Source organism: Astatotilapia calliptera, chromosome 8 (genome assembly GCF_964374335.1).
Source record: "Astatotilapia calliptera chromosome 8, fAstCal68.1, whole genome shotgun sequence".
Taxonomy (NCBI): domain Eukaryota; kingdom Metazoa; phylum Chordata; class Actinopteri; order Cichliformes; family Cichlidae; genus Astatotilapia; species Astatotilapia calliptera.
Window position 1 is genome coordinate 6,270,429 of NC_137429.1, and position 16,868 is coordinate 6,287,296.

Genomic DNA, 16,868 nt, shown 5'->3' on the forward strand with positions numbered 1-16,868 from the left:
TTCATCATATATATTTTTCTCTTCCTCTTGCCTTTTTGTGTTATGCATCACCTCTCCCCCGCATCCCCAACAACCCTTTCTTGCCTTCCTGGTCCACCAATCACAATGCTTGAGAGGCTCTGCACCAATCCTCTGGCACAGCAACCCCCTTCACAGCCATGTTAAAGTGAACATAATATCCTGGTGCCACAAGAATGGCATAATATGGTGACATGTAACCTTTCATACAACTTTCCTTCCTATACACAGGTGTTTGCAATCTCTACAGTTCGCACATACTTTCTTCTCCTTTAACGTTCCTTTATCTTATTACTTTCCTTTCACATCTCTACTCCAGCTGTATTTCTGCTCAGCTCTGTAGAGGAGTCCTTCTATTATTCATAATGCTCTCTCCTCAGTTAAGTTACTCCTTTTCTGTTATCTCTGCTCCGTCCCATCAGATTCTACATTGCTGGCATCTGCTGCTGCAGCTTGTAAATGCTCACATGTGGCTTTTTAAATCTTGATGTTATCATACAAATGACTTTGCATTCTTCTGATGACATAAAAAAAAAGTTTGGGTTCTTTTTGTTTTAGCTTGATAACTGAGTTTCTCTAAGTGGTGATAAAAACCCCTGCAACAATCAGACAGCATGAAGAGAAATGAGTGGAGTGGGTTTCATGTTGACAGCTCTGAGATGAAACCATTTAATAGATCTTTTAGTGAGTCACTGTTAGTTTTCCTTCTCTGGCTGTCAAGAAAGATAATAGAGTGATAGCTCGCTGCAGCCCAATCAGCGCCTCACAGTAGGAATTATTTTGTAAAATTAGCAACCGCCAAAGCTGCACTAATCATCATTATTTTGGCTAAATGGACTGCAGCAATACTATGTATTCATCATACGGTATGTATCAGCTTTGTTATAGCCAGAGCAGGCTGCTGTTTTCAGCAACCTACCTGCCCTTCCCCAACAACAAACATGAAAAGCTGGTGACACAGTGTATAAAAATATCACTTTTACTTGAAGTGCATTGCTTTGTAGCTGACAGTAACTTGCCTCAAAGATGAGATTTAATTACTTGCCCATGTCAGAGTAATTTTAGCTCATATCAGGGCTGCCTATCCTAGGATAGCGTGTTGATGTGGTGGACGAGAACAAGTACTTGGGTGTGCACCTTCAACAACAGGCTCAACTGGGAGATGAACACAGTGGGTACGTATAAGAAGTAGATTGGCAGGCTGTGTTTCTTAAGGAAGTAGAGATCTCCTGTTGTGGGGAGCGCAGCGTGCTATGTTGTGGTCTTCTGGAGGGGAGGGCTGCATTGGAGCTGGTGACACCAACAAACTGAATAAATTAATTAGGAAGGCTGCAAACTGTTCACTGAACAAACTGTTATGCATTATGGATAGTTCTCACTACCCTCTGCACCACTTACTTGAGAGACAGCAAAGAAAAGTTGGTAACAAACTGATTGGACAGATACAGGAACTCTTTCATATCACATGCATTAATTCTTTACACTGCAGCACATCTGTATAGAAAAGGAGCATCTGTTCTCTTGTGTTAACACTAGAGATGCACTACTTGATAGGCCAGGGACTGGAACGACAAACGATGAATTGTCAGGCTGCTCAGCCCAAACCAGTGACCAACCGATCAGTCTCAGACATTACCGATTATAAACCAGTCTGTTTCATGCATCCACAACACGCACACAGCGATGCGGGGAAATAGATACTCACACTCTCACTGTAAATGAGGAAGACACAAAACAATAAGGGAACCACCCCCCAAAAACTCATACGTAACAACAAACCTAAATAAGACACTTAAATCACCGTCATCCAGCTGAACATGCCCAGCTTGAAGAAGCTAACAACTGTACTTTACTCCTTTATTAAATATAATAATAGAAAAAGAAAAGTTGATTTTTTCTTTGCATATGGTATCAGTTATAGTTCTTAGAAAGAAAATCAACACTGGTAGGTCACCGTGATTAAAAAAAATTGTGAAATCGCCTAGAAAACTGGTGCATTATTAGCAGTTTGTATAACCCTGAATTGTCACCACTCTCCTCATACACAAACACAGTTTTTTTTACTCTCTACTAAAACTTAAACTGTTATACTGAGCAACTTTAATATCATCTAATATTTGCTATTCTTTACGTATTCATTAGTGCATTTCGTATGTGAATCTGAATTTGACATTTTGCTTTAGCTTTGCTGATATTAAAATATTTTTGGACTTCTGTAATATTAAAATATTATTTAATATTTGAATTTACATTTATTTGAACTTAATTCACTGACATCCCATAGTTGCAATGCATGCCCCTTTTGCCACTAATGTCAATATTGTGTTTAGTTTTTGTCTGAAGGTATTCTGTTAACAATATTAAATAGATATAGGAAAAACATTCAGCGATGAAAACAGACATTTTTGGGGGTATCCACTCAAAATATATATCTAAACCATTAATCAGTAACAAATGTTTGCAGATAGTTTTTAGACCACTCACCAATAAAATCAGCTAAATATTGCAGCTCTAAATATGATACATTTATAATATTTGTTTCATCTTGTGTTTCTGTTTCACTGGCGCATCACCATATGCCTTAGGGACAATGTGGCAGATTGGCCATCACATTGATTGATTGATCAATTGGGGAGAAGATTAAATTGGTTTCGCATGGTGAAAGTGTGAAAATGCATGTCCCCTTCCCCCACTGCTAATCCCGGTATCCTTAATAGTCATAAAAACAGCCCAAAATACAAAGTTTACTTGGAACTAATGTAAGCAAAAAATTCTGTCCTCTTTCATGCAAACCTTCCAACATGCAAACAATAAAAAATACAAGCATGTGTGCTCAGAAAAGACAGACAACAAAGAGAAATGCAAGGACTGAATATTTTAATGGGCAGCGGGTATAATGGAGTGGAGGACAAAGAGATATAAACACGCTGGTGGAAGAGCAGGAAAGAAGAGCAGGCTTCTGACATGAATCTTGGCTTAAATAAGTGTCGGGGGATTAATGTGGTACAATGCATGGTCACAGGGGATCTCTGCATGTGTGTGTGTGTGTGTGTGTCTGTGTGTGTGTTTGTGTGTCCTGCTTCCAACCCCCAGTCCCAGAAGCAGAAGTGTGGCAGAACAATACAGCCTTCTGCCAGCTGACAGACATGCAGGGAGGGAGGCAGGGCATTGATGGAGAGTGGTTAAAAAAAGAGGGAGAGAGAGAAAGATAAAGCCGGATGGGTAGGGGGAGAGCAGAGTTGAGGAGAGAAGCGGCAGCAGATAAAAAAAAAAAGACGCCAGAATCGAGTCCTTCCCAAAAATAAACCTCAGAAGAGGCAGCGTCTTTCCAGCCTCCCCCCCCCCCCCCCCCATCCCCCTTGCTAATTCTTGTCTCACTTTGAAATAATAGAGAGCTCAGTGCTCCCTGTATGAGACCTTTGTTGGATTTCATTCTCTTCAATCCATATATTCAGTTTAATACAGGTTCATCCTCTCAGATAGTCCAGTATATCTTTATTTGCTTTTACATTTGTTTCATATCAGTGTATAGCCATGCTAGCAGTTTGGTCCATACTCCCTCTGTATCAGCATGCCAGACACACTACTCATCACATACTGATGCTGGGTCAGGACCCAAAGAGATCACAATGCCAGTGTGATGCTGCTTCCTTAGCTATTTCTAAAAGTGTTGAAGGATCCAAAGAGCTCCATAAAAATCCCTCAATATACAAAAACTGTGCCATGAGAAAAGTGCTACGGTATCCTCAGTCACAAGATACACATAGTACACAAAGGCCGTATTAAAGAAGTAGAGAAAGGTGTTGCAGATAGGAGAACTTCATTTCTGTTCTATTTTTACTCAAAATATGGTGTTTTTCTAAACCCAATCAAACAGTTTTAGGTCTTGTGACTTCTGTTTTCTACGGAGCCCCTCTGATGACATGGTCCAAAAAATAAATAAATTGTGGCCACAAAATACTACTTCATGGGCACGAAATGGGTATAACGTGCCCACGAAATACTTATTTGTGCCCACAAAATACTATTTCGAGGGCACGAAATAGGTATAACGTGCGCACGAAATTCTAATTTGTGGGCACGAAACACTTGACCGATAACCGTGATCCTTCCCAGGCCCTTGCAGTTGGTTGACAATAAAATCTATCCCGGCGTCCAGCATGCTGGAAAGTGAAGCTATGGAGTTTCTCTTGATTAAATTATGAAAAGAAGGAATTCCTCACTAAGTGTACAATGATCGAGGAGTAAGAAGGTGTTGAACATCATGTTATGACAACTTAAAAATGCTGATATTTTGTAGGTATAAAGCTTACTATGTTTGGCATCTTCATATGAAACTAGCATGCTAAAATACTAAATAATTAACACTGATGCTGACGCAAAATTGGATATTTCTCCAGACACTTCCAGTAGTAAAACCAAATGACTAAACAATTAAAACCATTGACTTGATAAAGTTGCTAACTGAAAAGTCTATACCGTCCATTTTTTAAACTGAATCGTTCTTATTTGATCTGTTTATCTAGTATTATCTATAGATCTATAGATTATTTAGACATCACACTTTCCCCCTGCCCTTTTAATCATGTTTACTCCCTAAATTTGATTATGAGTCATAATTAAATACACTTCAAACTCATGCGAGACTTAAAACACGTAATACATGGTAAGAATTTAAATGTATCCTGCCGACTCTCTGTTTGACTTTCAAGTCTGAGGACAAGGCAGGGGTCAAGTAAAGCCGCCACAAACTGGAGTAACACAATCACTAAAAGCACAGTGTCCAAAATAATAAAGGAAATAACCAGGAGATGAATAAGTAATGCCAACAATTCTCACTAAGTGTAGTGTTTTCAATCTGGCTTGAAGCCCATCTTATTCCACACAGTGGTTTTAGTCTTTTGCTACTCTGGAAGGCATCACAAAAATTACTTTCTCAACAAAAAAAAAAAAATTGTATTATTAGTCCATTATGCTTCCAACATAGGAAAACTCCACCACCATGAGCTAAAGACAGTGACGTGTAGTTTTAGCTGTGCTAAGTCAGTCAGTCAGTCAGTCAGTCAGACTATTGACAAAGCAAATACACAGCAGAGCATTAATCAGTCACACACGATCCAACAGCCTCTTAATGTATAAATCAATCAGGCTAACCATAGTGTGCCACTCAGCCAGTCAGTTTACCAGCCAGCTGACCAATCTGAAAAGCATGCTGACTTTATTGCTACAAGAGATGCAACTTGTTCATGTAATCCGGCTTGAAAGCACTGAGTGGCTTCATGTTTGTCTGGAGCTTGCATCTAATAGCATTAATGGTGGCTCTTCAGTGCACTGATCTCAGTGGAACTCTTAATGCATGACTTCTATTTTCCAGTTTCTGGTAACATCCATACCATCAACAGTGTTGGACAGTGAAGATCTATAAGCTCTGTATGCATTACTGAAGCAACTTAAAAAACAAAGTAAGAGTTAAAAAGATTTCGTGCAATCTTGACTACTATTTAAAAAAATGTGGCAAAAGGAAAACTGCAAGCAATACAAATAAGTCATGAGTGAGCTTACAAAGCACATAGCTTGATTTAAAATGCCAAACTGACATCTCTATTTGTGTCATAACTAAACTAAATAATTTAATAGTGGTATTAATCTTCTCGTGTAATATCTTGGTCAAGAAGTGAATCATATTTTTAAAATATGATTCACTGCATAATGAGGTTAAAAAAAGTACTATCAGAAAGTTTAATTCTAACATTACTAACAAACACTTATATTTTTAATTTTCATACTGAAAAAACAAACAAACAAAACAAACGTATTGTAGGTTGGGATCAGTGGTGTTCCAGCCGATCAAGCAAGACAGGCAGTACTTGCCCAGTAAAGTACTTTTCTAAATTACCAGCTGTATAAAATGAAAATTACTCAAGAGTTTTAAAGTATTTTTACATATATATATATATATATATATATATATATATATATATATATATATATATATATATATATATATATATATATATATATATATATATATATATATATATATATATATATATACACACATATATATTTTGAAGAGCAACCCTTAAGGCTTGTCCACAGGAAGTGACTAGTAGCAACATGGTAAGAAGAGACTAATGAAAGTCAATGACATTCAGCCACTTGGGAGCACTGGTGGTGTAAAGTGACCAGGTCTCAGGTTAAACTTTTGTTAACTTCAATGTGAGCAACTTAAATGATCAATGAAGTGAAGGATACAATTAATTGCTATTAAATGGCTGGTAAATACTGTATGCTACAGGGTTACCTAGGCAACCAGTGTGATCAGTCAAGGGTGGAAAGCAAAGGGCAATAAGCAAATTGGTTTAAGTGCTGGAAAGTTTATGTAGAGCCATGAAAATAATTCAAGTGTTTGGTGGCAAAACAGATGATATAAAAGATGGACGTGGTTTCCATGATTGAAAAGTGAAGCCAACACAAAAGCCAACTGCATTTTGTGCAGGATTAAAGTAAGTAGGCTAAAGGGTGTTGCAAAAAGATTTTTTGCTCTACAGAAGTCTAAGGAAGCCTTGACCCTGACCTAAAAAATTACTTCCCTGTTCATTCTGTTCCTTCTGACTAAGCCCATGAATTTTCTCACAAGCTCCAGCTCAACCCTTACGTGTCACATCTACATCTAAAACATCAAGACATCACCATTATTACATCCATCTATTATACTGCAAATGGGAAGCAGCTAAATATCCTTAGTGGTAGATTATGCTGTGACTCCAGTGACCCATTTAACATACAGCCAACAATGATACTGATACTCTTTATAATTAGCTGTTCTTTTATGATCGAAAATGGAAGTGTGTTATTTAATCAACATTGAAGAGCCATTTCAGGCATACAGTATGAGAGAGATGACGAGAAAAGAGAGAGATCAAGTAAAGTGAGGAGAGTTAAAGATAACTGTGGCGATGTGAGCCGAGGAGGGAGAAGATATTTTTTGCTCCCTGGTGCCAAGAATTAGCCCTGGGCAGACGGGGTTATAGATTTACCTTGAGTGAGCCAGTGATAGCTGATATCCCCATGACAAGGTTATGCCACAAACACCGGGAAACTGCTGACGTCAGAATACACACATTATACTACATCAACATTACTTGTTGCCTTATAGTAAAACCATAAACCTGTGACCAAACCGACTCAAATTCAGCTCTTTCAGCTTCCTGATGAATCCCCATTATCATGCAGTGTTTTTATGGCACATCATTAACTGCTGCATTTGCCCTTCTACGTAGCCAATGATCATTACTGCTTCTCAAAAGAATGACTCCAACCTGGCAAATAAAATAAATACATTCCCATGGTTTTAAACTTCTTTGAAAAAATACATCTATACAACATTCTTGTGGCATTCATGTTGTTGATATTTCTTCAGGGACACTACTTTTCTCTTTCTGTATACATAGAAAAACCTATCTATTCATAAGTGTTCATGGACACAAAAAGTAAAGTCCTCTTGGGGGAGATAAGAAGTGGTGAGAAGAAATGTGTTTAGGTACCAAACTACTTGGGTTAAGAAAAAGACCATGGTCTGGGTTGATAAAAAAAAAAAAAAAATCAGTGTTTCACAGGTTTAGTCAGGTTTCCAAGAAAAGAACAATTTCACAAGAAATATATAACCCAGGAAAAACAGCTGGAGAAATAGATCAATGGGTTTGAAGGCTTATCAGATGCCAACACACTGCACAGAAAGAAAGAAAGAAAATTGTACAACACTTCAGAGAGACACCCATGCCCAACTATAATTAAAACTGACCAAACGGCACTAGTGTCATTTCAGACTGTTTGAATGTTTCACTTTTGAGTTGAAAGTATTATTTGCTTAACTGATTACTTGACAACTTTGACATTTTTGCAAAGCGTACTGACATTTAATTTTTTAGTTAAGTTACTGTATAAAACACACATTTGATTTATATTGTTTGTTCCTGGAGTTTGTGAATCCATTTTCTCCAGCTGCAAAATATATAAATAATTAAAATAGCCATTAGTTGCAGCATTCACTCATCCTATCATTTCCATTAGGATGAGTGGATATAAAAACGAAAAAGAATACAGTTGATTTAAGGTGGCATTCACAATCTGATCTGTTGCTTAATTTCAAGGATTTTCTCCACTTAAACTGAAAGAAAGACAGATTTTACGTCCTATTTTTTCAACTCACAAAACCCAACATAAGACACTGCACAGAAAATTGTTCCAATGAACCGATCAATTTTGCTCAAAGTGGACAAGAGAAGTGAAGGGTTCCTATAGCCATATGAAAGTTAGTCTGGTCTACGCAATTTTTTCGAGTTGAAAGATTCCCTAAAACAGCAGAGTCTGCATCCGATGTCTTAGGTTGTTTTAAGGCAAGATTTTCCTCTGAGACTACTCTTTGGAATTATGTAAAGAATTTTAAGCACATATGGGCAAACATCTGTTATGAAAATGATTTAGTGGCAGATGTAGGAATGGACTTCTTATATTTAAGTTATTATTTTTTAATTCCTACACCATGTCTTCTCATAAAAGCTTAATTGCCAATGAATAAATTAATAAAATCACCACGAGAGCACAGCTAACTCACATCTAGCTGACTTCCTGTAGGCCAAGGAAGTGATGTCCATTTTGACCTTGATGTTAATGAGGTCAGGGGTACTGACTCTCTGTGACAGGTGGCTAACCCTGAACTAATTATAGCCTCGGGCTGGTCAATGTGTACAAACACAAAAGCCCAAATGTCAGCATGTGCACGCAAGAGCAAACGGGAAGCATTTTAAGCACAAACAAAGATGCATTTGGACAAATAAGCACATACGCGCAAGTTGTCAAGGGGATTCAAACACTGGACCTGACGCTGATGTCCAACTTCAGCTAAAAGACTGATAGTTTACAAAGTGAAGCTGTCAATGCAGTGAGGAATATTTATTGATTTCAAGTCAGACCTATTGATCATCTTCTAGGTGCTTTTGTGTGTCAGTGATTTCGTCTTAACTTCGTCCTTGCACAATGACTTATGTACAGGCGCACACAGACAGACAGCCCACACCTAACCGCAGGGTGTGACTGCTGACGCTTTTGGCTGGGGTACACGTTTCTCCCCCAAAGTCCCACACCTCTCACGTCACAGTCGAACAGGAGGTTGAATGTGTGGTGTGATGGCATAAAACGGGACATTATGTTTTCTTCTGAAAAAGTTCCTTAAAGAGAGGAAGATTTAAAGTATGTGTGTCCCTATAAGTGGTACCTTTTTTATGTATTTTCAAAATATTGTTTTCTTTACAACAAAGCCACCAAACCAGTGAATTTAAGTCACTTAAAACATAACAGCAGCTGACACAGCTGCCTGAAATCCCAGTCTGTTCTCTGTAGCTGATTCCTGTTATCTTCTCCTTTCTTCTCTGCCCATGCTCCCTGCACATCCATCTTTGTCTTTTTTCCCCCACTCACCCCCCACAGTATTCCCTCTGGGACCACCCCTCTTATCCCGCTGAGTGTCTCGTACGTGCATGCATGATTATGTGTGTGCATGTGTGTGATGGGAGGCTGCATCGTGACAAAAGAGAAGCACCTAGCCTTCACTAGACCACCACATCTCAAACATTTCTCTTTCCTCCTGTGTGTCAGCTCTCATTCCTCCTTTACTTTCCCTCTTACTAAGACCAATTTTATCCCTCTAAACTCATCCTTCCCTCCTTGTCTTTCTCTACCTTTTTCTTTGGTTCGCGAGACCGTTTCCTTGACTTCTTCCTCTCCTTCTCCTTCTCTTCCTCTGCAGCGAGGTTCTCGTCCGCCTTTTTCTTCAGCTGCGAAGCGGCATGCGCCATGGTTCTCCAGCCCAATTAATCCACACAGGTGGGAACTGAAAAAGGAGGGATGAATGAAGGAAGGGAGTCTGGACCCAAAGTCTCCCCTTTAGCCTTATCTTCTTGGCTCCTAATTATCTTTTTGTTCCTCCTCTTCTCGGCTGTTCTTTTGTCAGAGAGTGAGCCCTCACAGGTGTGTGAGAGGGAGATTGTCTGAGGACTTTCCTGTCCTCGTTTTAAAGATTTGGCTCTCTCTTTTGTGCCTTATTTCCCTCAGCAGCTATCCACTGAGGTCCAGTTTGGGGCATGGCACAGACAGGACATACTCCTCTCTTTCACCTCTGCAAAATCCACGGCTGACAAGACAGCTGCTTCCACTCAGAGCTCACAGTGTAAATGAGTGCCAAATTATAACAAATACAAAAAGAAGAAGAATTTCCTTTAAACATTTAGGATCCACACACAGTTGAAATGGTCCTCTTGTTAATGAATAGTGTATAAATGAAAGCTTAGTTACAGGTAGATTAAGAGAGCTTCAGGGATGGAGGTCCAAAAAGGGGGCTCAATCTCCAGCCCTCAGCCCAGCAAAAAGCTCTGTCTGGGTGTAAAGTCTGGTCCTGTTGCCTGCTTGACTGGTTCCCAAAGTCTGCTGCCTGCACCTGAGCACTGAGCCATCCTCTATGTGCACACACACACGGTCCGCAACGCCTCGCCGGGACACATGAACAGCAGGGAAATGACAGAGGAAAGGAGGTTTAGATAGGAGAAGGAGAAGGAGGGGGAGGAAGAGGAGGGAGGGGTGCAAAAGGAGGGGGCAGAGAGAGAGAGAGGTAGAGAGAGCAGCTGGGACAGCACAAAAAAGGAGGGAGTAGGGATGGATGAATACCTCTGCTTAGTACCAGCTGGCTATGGCTGAGCGATAAAGAGAGAAAGGAAGATGAGACTCCATGCAGGGTACATACAGTACAAACACACAATGGGAGTCCAGCATATCACACCGTGCAGAGGTCTGCAGCCATGACGCTCTGGTTACGAAACTTCAGCATCTTTGCCATCTTGATCCTCATTTTATTTCCTTTACATATGAAAACAAGGGCAGTTGAATACATTACCACGTTTTGTTTAATCAGAGTTTAACTGTCTGAATCATAAAGTATTACGCAGAGATCAATCTAATACAAAGCTACAATAATAATGTTTAACTTAGCTTTTGACAAACCATTCAGCATAAAGGTGCACTGTACATATAAACCCACACACTTAGTATTCTTTGGTAGGTTATAATAACAGCTAAGTATATTTTGTGACTTATGTTGCCATTGCTTTTTAATGCGAGAATACAGTGCTAACCTGCAACTGAAGTAGTGAAGTGAAGCTTTTATTTTGAAAGTTGAGCTAAATCTTATTGTGTCATGTAGAGCCAGCCTGAGGCATAAGCCGACTAAGCAGCTGGCGGGAGCCCCCAAGAGCACCTGAAATGTCACACCAGACATTTGATAAATGTATACTTATATAGTAATACAGTAATCATACACAAGACAGTGGAATATTTTGATAAATATGTCTCAAAAAGGATTTATCGCTCTGGTCTGAAAAGAAAAGAAAACACAGGATAAAGGTATTTTTCTAGGAATAATTACATTACACTCATAAGCCATGATAATGGCTGTGCTCGATATATAATGCACAAATGAGCATCCATGGCAATATACAGATAATATTGGCAGTGCTGAGGTCAGTGGATAGTGATGGGATTAAACGTGGGCAGGGACCCCAAATGAAATTGTGCTTAAGACCCCATCAAAGCTTGGGCTGGCTCTGCTACCATGGATTTTAGATCAGAATATCCAGCTCTCTTCAATCTCAAATTGGTGAATTGATTTTGTCCTATCTGGGTGAGGACCTGTGCTAGCTGAGAAACTGGATTTTTGTTGTCATGATGATATGAAGATATCGAAACCCTACACAAACAAATCCTGGAACAGAGTGATTCAAACACAGCATGCATTCACACTCACATTTAGCCTTGCTTAATAAATTTTTCTTCTTTTTGAAGTATTTTGTGCCTATTAAAGCAGAACGCCATATTCCTGATATATAGACATTCATAACAATAAATATTGGATAATGCACATCACAGATTGCCTTTAGATCATTTAGTTCTCGTGGGGATGTGTGTCTCGACTTTACAGCATACTATGTTTTGGAACATTTAGTTTAGCTGATGTCAGTCGTTTATTTCTACACTGTCTGACTTTTTTCGACGTCGCCCCCTGTTGGCCGTGTTTTCCACTGGCTTCCGCTGTACTTTTTGTTCAGTGGTAACTAGGAAATGTTGGTATCCTGGTATACACTAAAACAGGATGGCTTATATGTTGATCTTTTTATGGAGGCTGCTCATTAATAAAATATGTGGGATGTCTTTAAAATGTGTCACATGCTGCGAGGAAATTCAGATTAGTTAGCATTGCTTACGCAAAGGTAACTTGTATTATATTGCTGGCATTGTATTACCGGCAATGGTGCATGCATTGAGATTTCACACAAAACATTTCAGCATCATACTCAGAACACTGAGAAAATATTGAATATTGAATTAATGAAAGAAACTTACTGTAACATACTGTGTAATTCCATTATGTTAAAAATGACAGCCTGGTAAATCGCAAACATTTTGACATCAAATGTAGAACTAAATGAAAAACGTATATGCAGACATGTTCAGACCAACAGATCAATTACTGGGATACTATTGAGATACATATTCATTTTAAATTAAAATAATCAGATATGGAATAACAAGACCTTAGAGGCAACTACTTTCAAGGAAGCATTACCAACCAGCATAAAATTAATGAGAAGCAGAGATCCAGTTTGTTTCCTGAGGTGATAAGAGTAATGAGCAACAAGCCACCACATCTCCTTAAATGACGATCATTCATATTTCCGTATATACCTCACAGTCAGTGTGTAAAGTCAGAAAGACCATGTCATAAATGCATTTCTAAATCTTTTCATTTCTTATTTGGGGTTTCCAGGATGTGTGTGATGAGTCCTGCTATGAGCTCATTTCTGGATACTGCAGCCTTTGAATATTAACAACATGGGCGGGGGGATGGTCTATGGTAAGAACATGTGAGAGCAAAGGAGCCTGGCTATTGGTTGCCTGGGATATGAGAACGCTGTATTTTTTGCTGCTTTTCAAAGGGTGGTCCTACCTACAAACAGACAATAACAAAGGGGAGAGGAGAGAATGTTTCATATGAACAACCAGCATCTTTTTTCATATAACATCTATCTTCTGTTTTATATCCTTTTCTTTCTATATTTCTAAGCTATAATTAGGCCCAATAATGTTTTTTATGATTTTGATTGGCAAGACATAATGAGCAAGACATAATTTTATTAACTGTATGCAGTGTGACTGAAGATAACACCATGGGAAAGGTGTTAATATCATAATTGGGTGTTTAGTGTGGTATATCTATGCAGACACAACAGCTAAGCTGCACTACAGCTTGTGCCCCAGATATTGCCTCTGGCTACAAGCCAGTGAGTGAATGGACAAACATGACACCATCACTCAGTTGCAAATGGTGCCTATGTGCATAGCTACTGTAAAGAAAGCTTGCTAATCTTCCAGTAATAACAACTGACTGATGAAGGAAACAGTTTTCCCAGTAAAAGCAGCTAAAATAGCTCTTCAATGCCAAGCAAAGACACAATCAGCAACAGCCAGACTTTGCCATACTTTCAGTGTTTGCTATTATCACTGTCTGTAGATCTCTCAAAACTATGGCTGAAAAATGCAATTCTTTGTACAGTTTCTGATGTATAAACTGCAAATAAACAATGCACTATTTTTTATCCTTATATTTGTCCAACCCCCGTCAATGTATCCACACACACACAGAACATGACCTGGCCAGTCAACCAAAATTCTGGCAACTTTTCTTTTCCTTAGCCTGGGACGATAACACTGTGTGAATACTGATCAGCGGTTTCCTGTAAATCTAGTTGCACTTTAATCTGAATTTGAATATTTCACAGACATGTTACAAGTGAGTATTTTATTATTTGCACTGCTACTAAATGGCAATATTTTAAAAGATAATGATAGATAGATAATGAATGTCACAAAAGGTTATACTGTACAAATACTAGCTGTGAAACATTAAATTACAATTGTGCAATAACTAGAGGGAATTGGACTCAGCCAGTTTGGCAATTGTCTCGTGCAGGGCTGCTTACTAAAGCTGTTCCAATACAACAGGTCAAAGGTTATAGCATAGGACTGAACGCATATGCAATTTGGGAATGCATCAACAATGCTGACTCCCAGTCAATCCATTCATTTACTGTTTTTCAGTCCCCTCAACTATCATGATACATATTTAAACAACCTTAAAATCAGAAGGAAAATGTTCCACATTCAAAAATTCCACTCAAGCTAATCACATCCTAAACTCTAGTTACTGCACCATAATAAGTCATCAGTCAGTCAGTGACATCAGGATTTATTGGACTAATCCTTCATTATCTCCATCTGTAAAAGGAGCTTATGAATTAGAATTACTGGACCTTACAGTCCCTTTGTCTGTTGTGAAACTGGGATTAACAGCAGGTGATTTCTCTGTACACGGATCAGATGTTTAAAACTATTCTTTAAAAAAGACAAGGGTGTTTGTAAGTTGCTTGCAGTCTCTGGCAGTGTCTTTGCAGTGAAATTACCCTTCTTTCAGACTTTCTTTCAGCCTACTCACAGAGGAAATAGCACACTCAGGAAAAATGTCATGATTCCAAATGTGGGTCAGCAGCAAACATGCCAGCCAACTGCATTTTCCCCCCTTTTTACTCTTTCATCGTCTCCTCCTTTCCTTTCAGCCTATCTCTGATGTTTTTCTTTTATCAATCTTTCTGTCCCTATGCTGCTGATCTAACCATTGCCTGCAGCAAACTACTCAGCACACATACACATGAAACTGCAGTTAATGAAGTCTTGGAGGAGTGTGCATTACAGGGTAGAAACCAATATAGCAGATGATCACAGTATGGACCTGAGGGAAAACCAGAGAATTCCCCAAGATAAAATTGTCCACAAACAACAACTATTATCCATATGAATATGTATGAATTATAACCCATTTCATCATCTAATAATGCATCAGAAAAATGGAAAAAAACAAAAAACAAACAAACAAAAAAAACAGAATAAGAATCCTTAAAATTCTACAACTTACATGGGCACATGCTACTTTGTTCCCTGGGTTGATCATTTGCAAAGAAGCATTTGCAAAGAAAGGAAGAGCTCATCAAACTATCAAGGAGAAAACAAACACTCATGTTTCATCTGCACAAACATTCTAGACAGTATTTTATATGTTTGGGTCTAATTGTTCAGGGATCGGCAGTAAAAGCCAACAAAACAGCAGTCAGAGTGCCTTTGTATTCATGTACGTTTGTGCACAAAAAAAAAAGTTTACCTGCAATAATTTCATATCTGCTTTCATAAAAAACAGGACACATCCATCCTGGTGCACAAAATGAACGAGAAAGCAAAATGAATGGATTGCAAGCTGTTTAGTGTCGTTAACAATGACGCCCACAGATAATAACTGTGGTGTTTGGCTCCCTCTATTGGCAAATCAATTTCATACAGCCAGGTCCCTGCACAGCTTTAGTTACGCGGTGGAAGCAAATTTGCAGACATTAAATTCACAGAGACTGTTTCCTGTCACCACGAGGGAATGTGCACATATATGACTGTAATCCAAACATGAGAGCTGGGCTTTTGAAAGATTTGGCAATATAAAGGTTTTGTATACTATCAGTTGCACTTCTGATCACTTGGGGGCAGCATAGCACAGATAAAAATATCTTCCTGCGGGCTTGTTCAAAATACAATATTTAGAAGTTTGAGTGGCATTCACGAACAACCTAATTCAGTCCCTGTATATGTAAAATGTGAAAATGACTTGAAAAGTCAAATTTAGTTTAATTATCAGTTAGTTTTAAATAAAATAAAGAGCAAGGACCTGTCGATAATGACTCTTCACAGCACTCAAATTATCATCCGCATGAATATGTCCGGTTTTATCGAGCTGATTCGCTTGTTTTTCCTGTTTTGGTGTTTTTTAATGCAACATTCCTTCATAGAGCTTAACATAGGCAAGGACGTCAGAACAGAAAACATGCTCTTTTTCACCTGCTCACAAACCAGAGGAAACTGAGGAAAGTGTTTAGGCACTGAACATAGATTAAAGTCATTCAGAGTTTGTTTCAGCCTCCACCAGAGCACCAGGTGGGTGAGGATTACAAGAGCAAGACAAAAGCATCAGATAATTTGATGTTCCATTAGTGTACATATACCTCATGGAGTTTCAGGGACTCGCTAAATAATCCCGAGTGGTATCCTTAATCCATTTGGAGCACAACTCTCCACCTTGTTCATTAAATTTAAGTGTCTCTATAATACAGCACTCATTTGCCCTGAGTTATGTCCTGATACAATATCCTGTTTGAAGAAAGGACATCAAACTTGATGCAGTAAATCTTTAACTCGATATGCAACCTCACTGTGACTCCAAATTCCACTTGCCAGAAACAGGAATCATTACAACTCCAGTAACAATGATATTTCAAGTTTAATATCGCTGATTCATGCACTTCTTAACTCTTAATCCTAGTTTGCAGAAGAAAGCAAGCATATAACACAAACAACACCATAAGCAGATTACTGAATTCCCCAAACCACAATACCACAGCCACAAATATAAGCTGCCAATGTGAAAAATGTATGTTACCAGTGCAGGATAAAGCAAATATACCAATTTGAGCCTCAATAAAACAAGAATGTCCCGCCGCAGTAGCATATTTTCTTCACAGTTTTTTCTTTTTTCTTTTCTTTTTTTTTTATTAGTTCAGGTACTCCAGTCTTAGAATTATAGTGATTTATATCTTGTAAACAATACTGAACTCCACTTGTGTTAAAAGCCAGGATATCTGCTGACTGAC

At 38.6% G+C, this 16,868-nt stretch overlaps 1 protein-coding gene and 1 long non-coding RNA gene across 33 annotated transcripts in view; one reads left to right on the forward strand and one right to left on the reverse strand.

Moving 5' to 3' along the window:
* LOC113028107 (uncharacterized) overlaps positions 1-16,868 on the forward strand; it is a 460,838-nt gene that overhangs the window by 206,830 nt on the left and 237,140 nt on the right. The window lies entirely within an intron of this gene.
* The window catches only part of ank3b (ankyrin 3b), a 177,849-nt gene that overhangs the window by 115,014 nt on the left and 45,967 nt on the right, over positions 1-16,868 (reverse strand). For 30 of the 32 annotated variants that reach the window (XM_080305362.1, XM_080305371.1, XM_080305360.1 and 27 more), the window contains exon 1: positions 9,759-10,596. The exons of the other annotated variants lie outside the window; for them this stretch is intronic. In XM_080305362.1, the coding sequence (XP_080161488.1) occupies positions 9,759-9,875 (117 nt within the window). In that variant the 5' untranslated portion in view covers positions 9,876-10,596. Of the gene's footprint in view, positions 1-9,758; positions 10,597-16,868 lie in introns of those variants that run through there. 32 annotated transcript variants of the gene reach the window in all.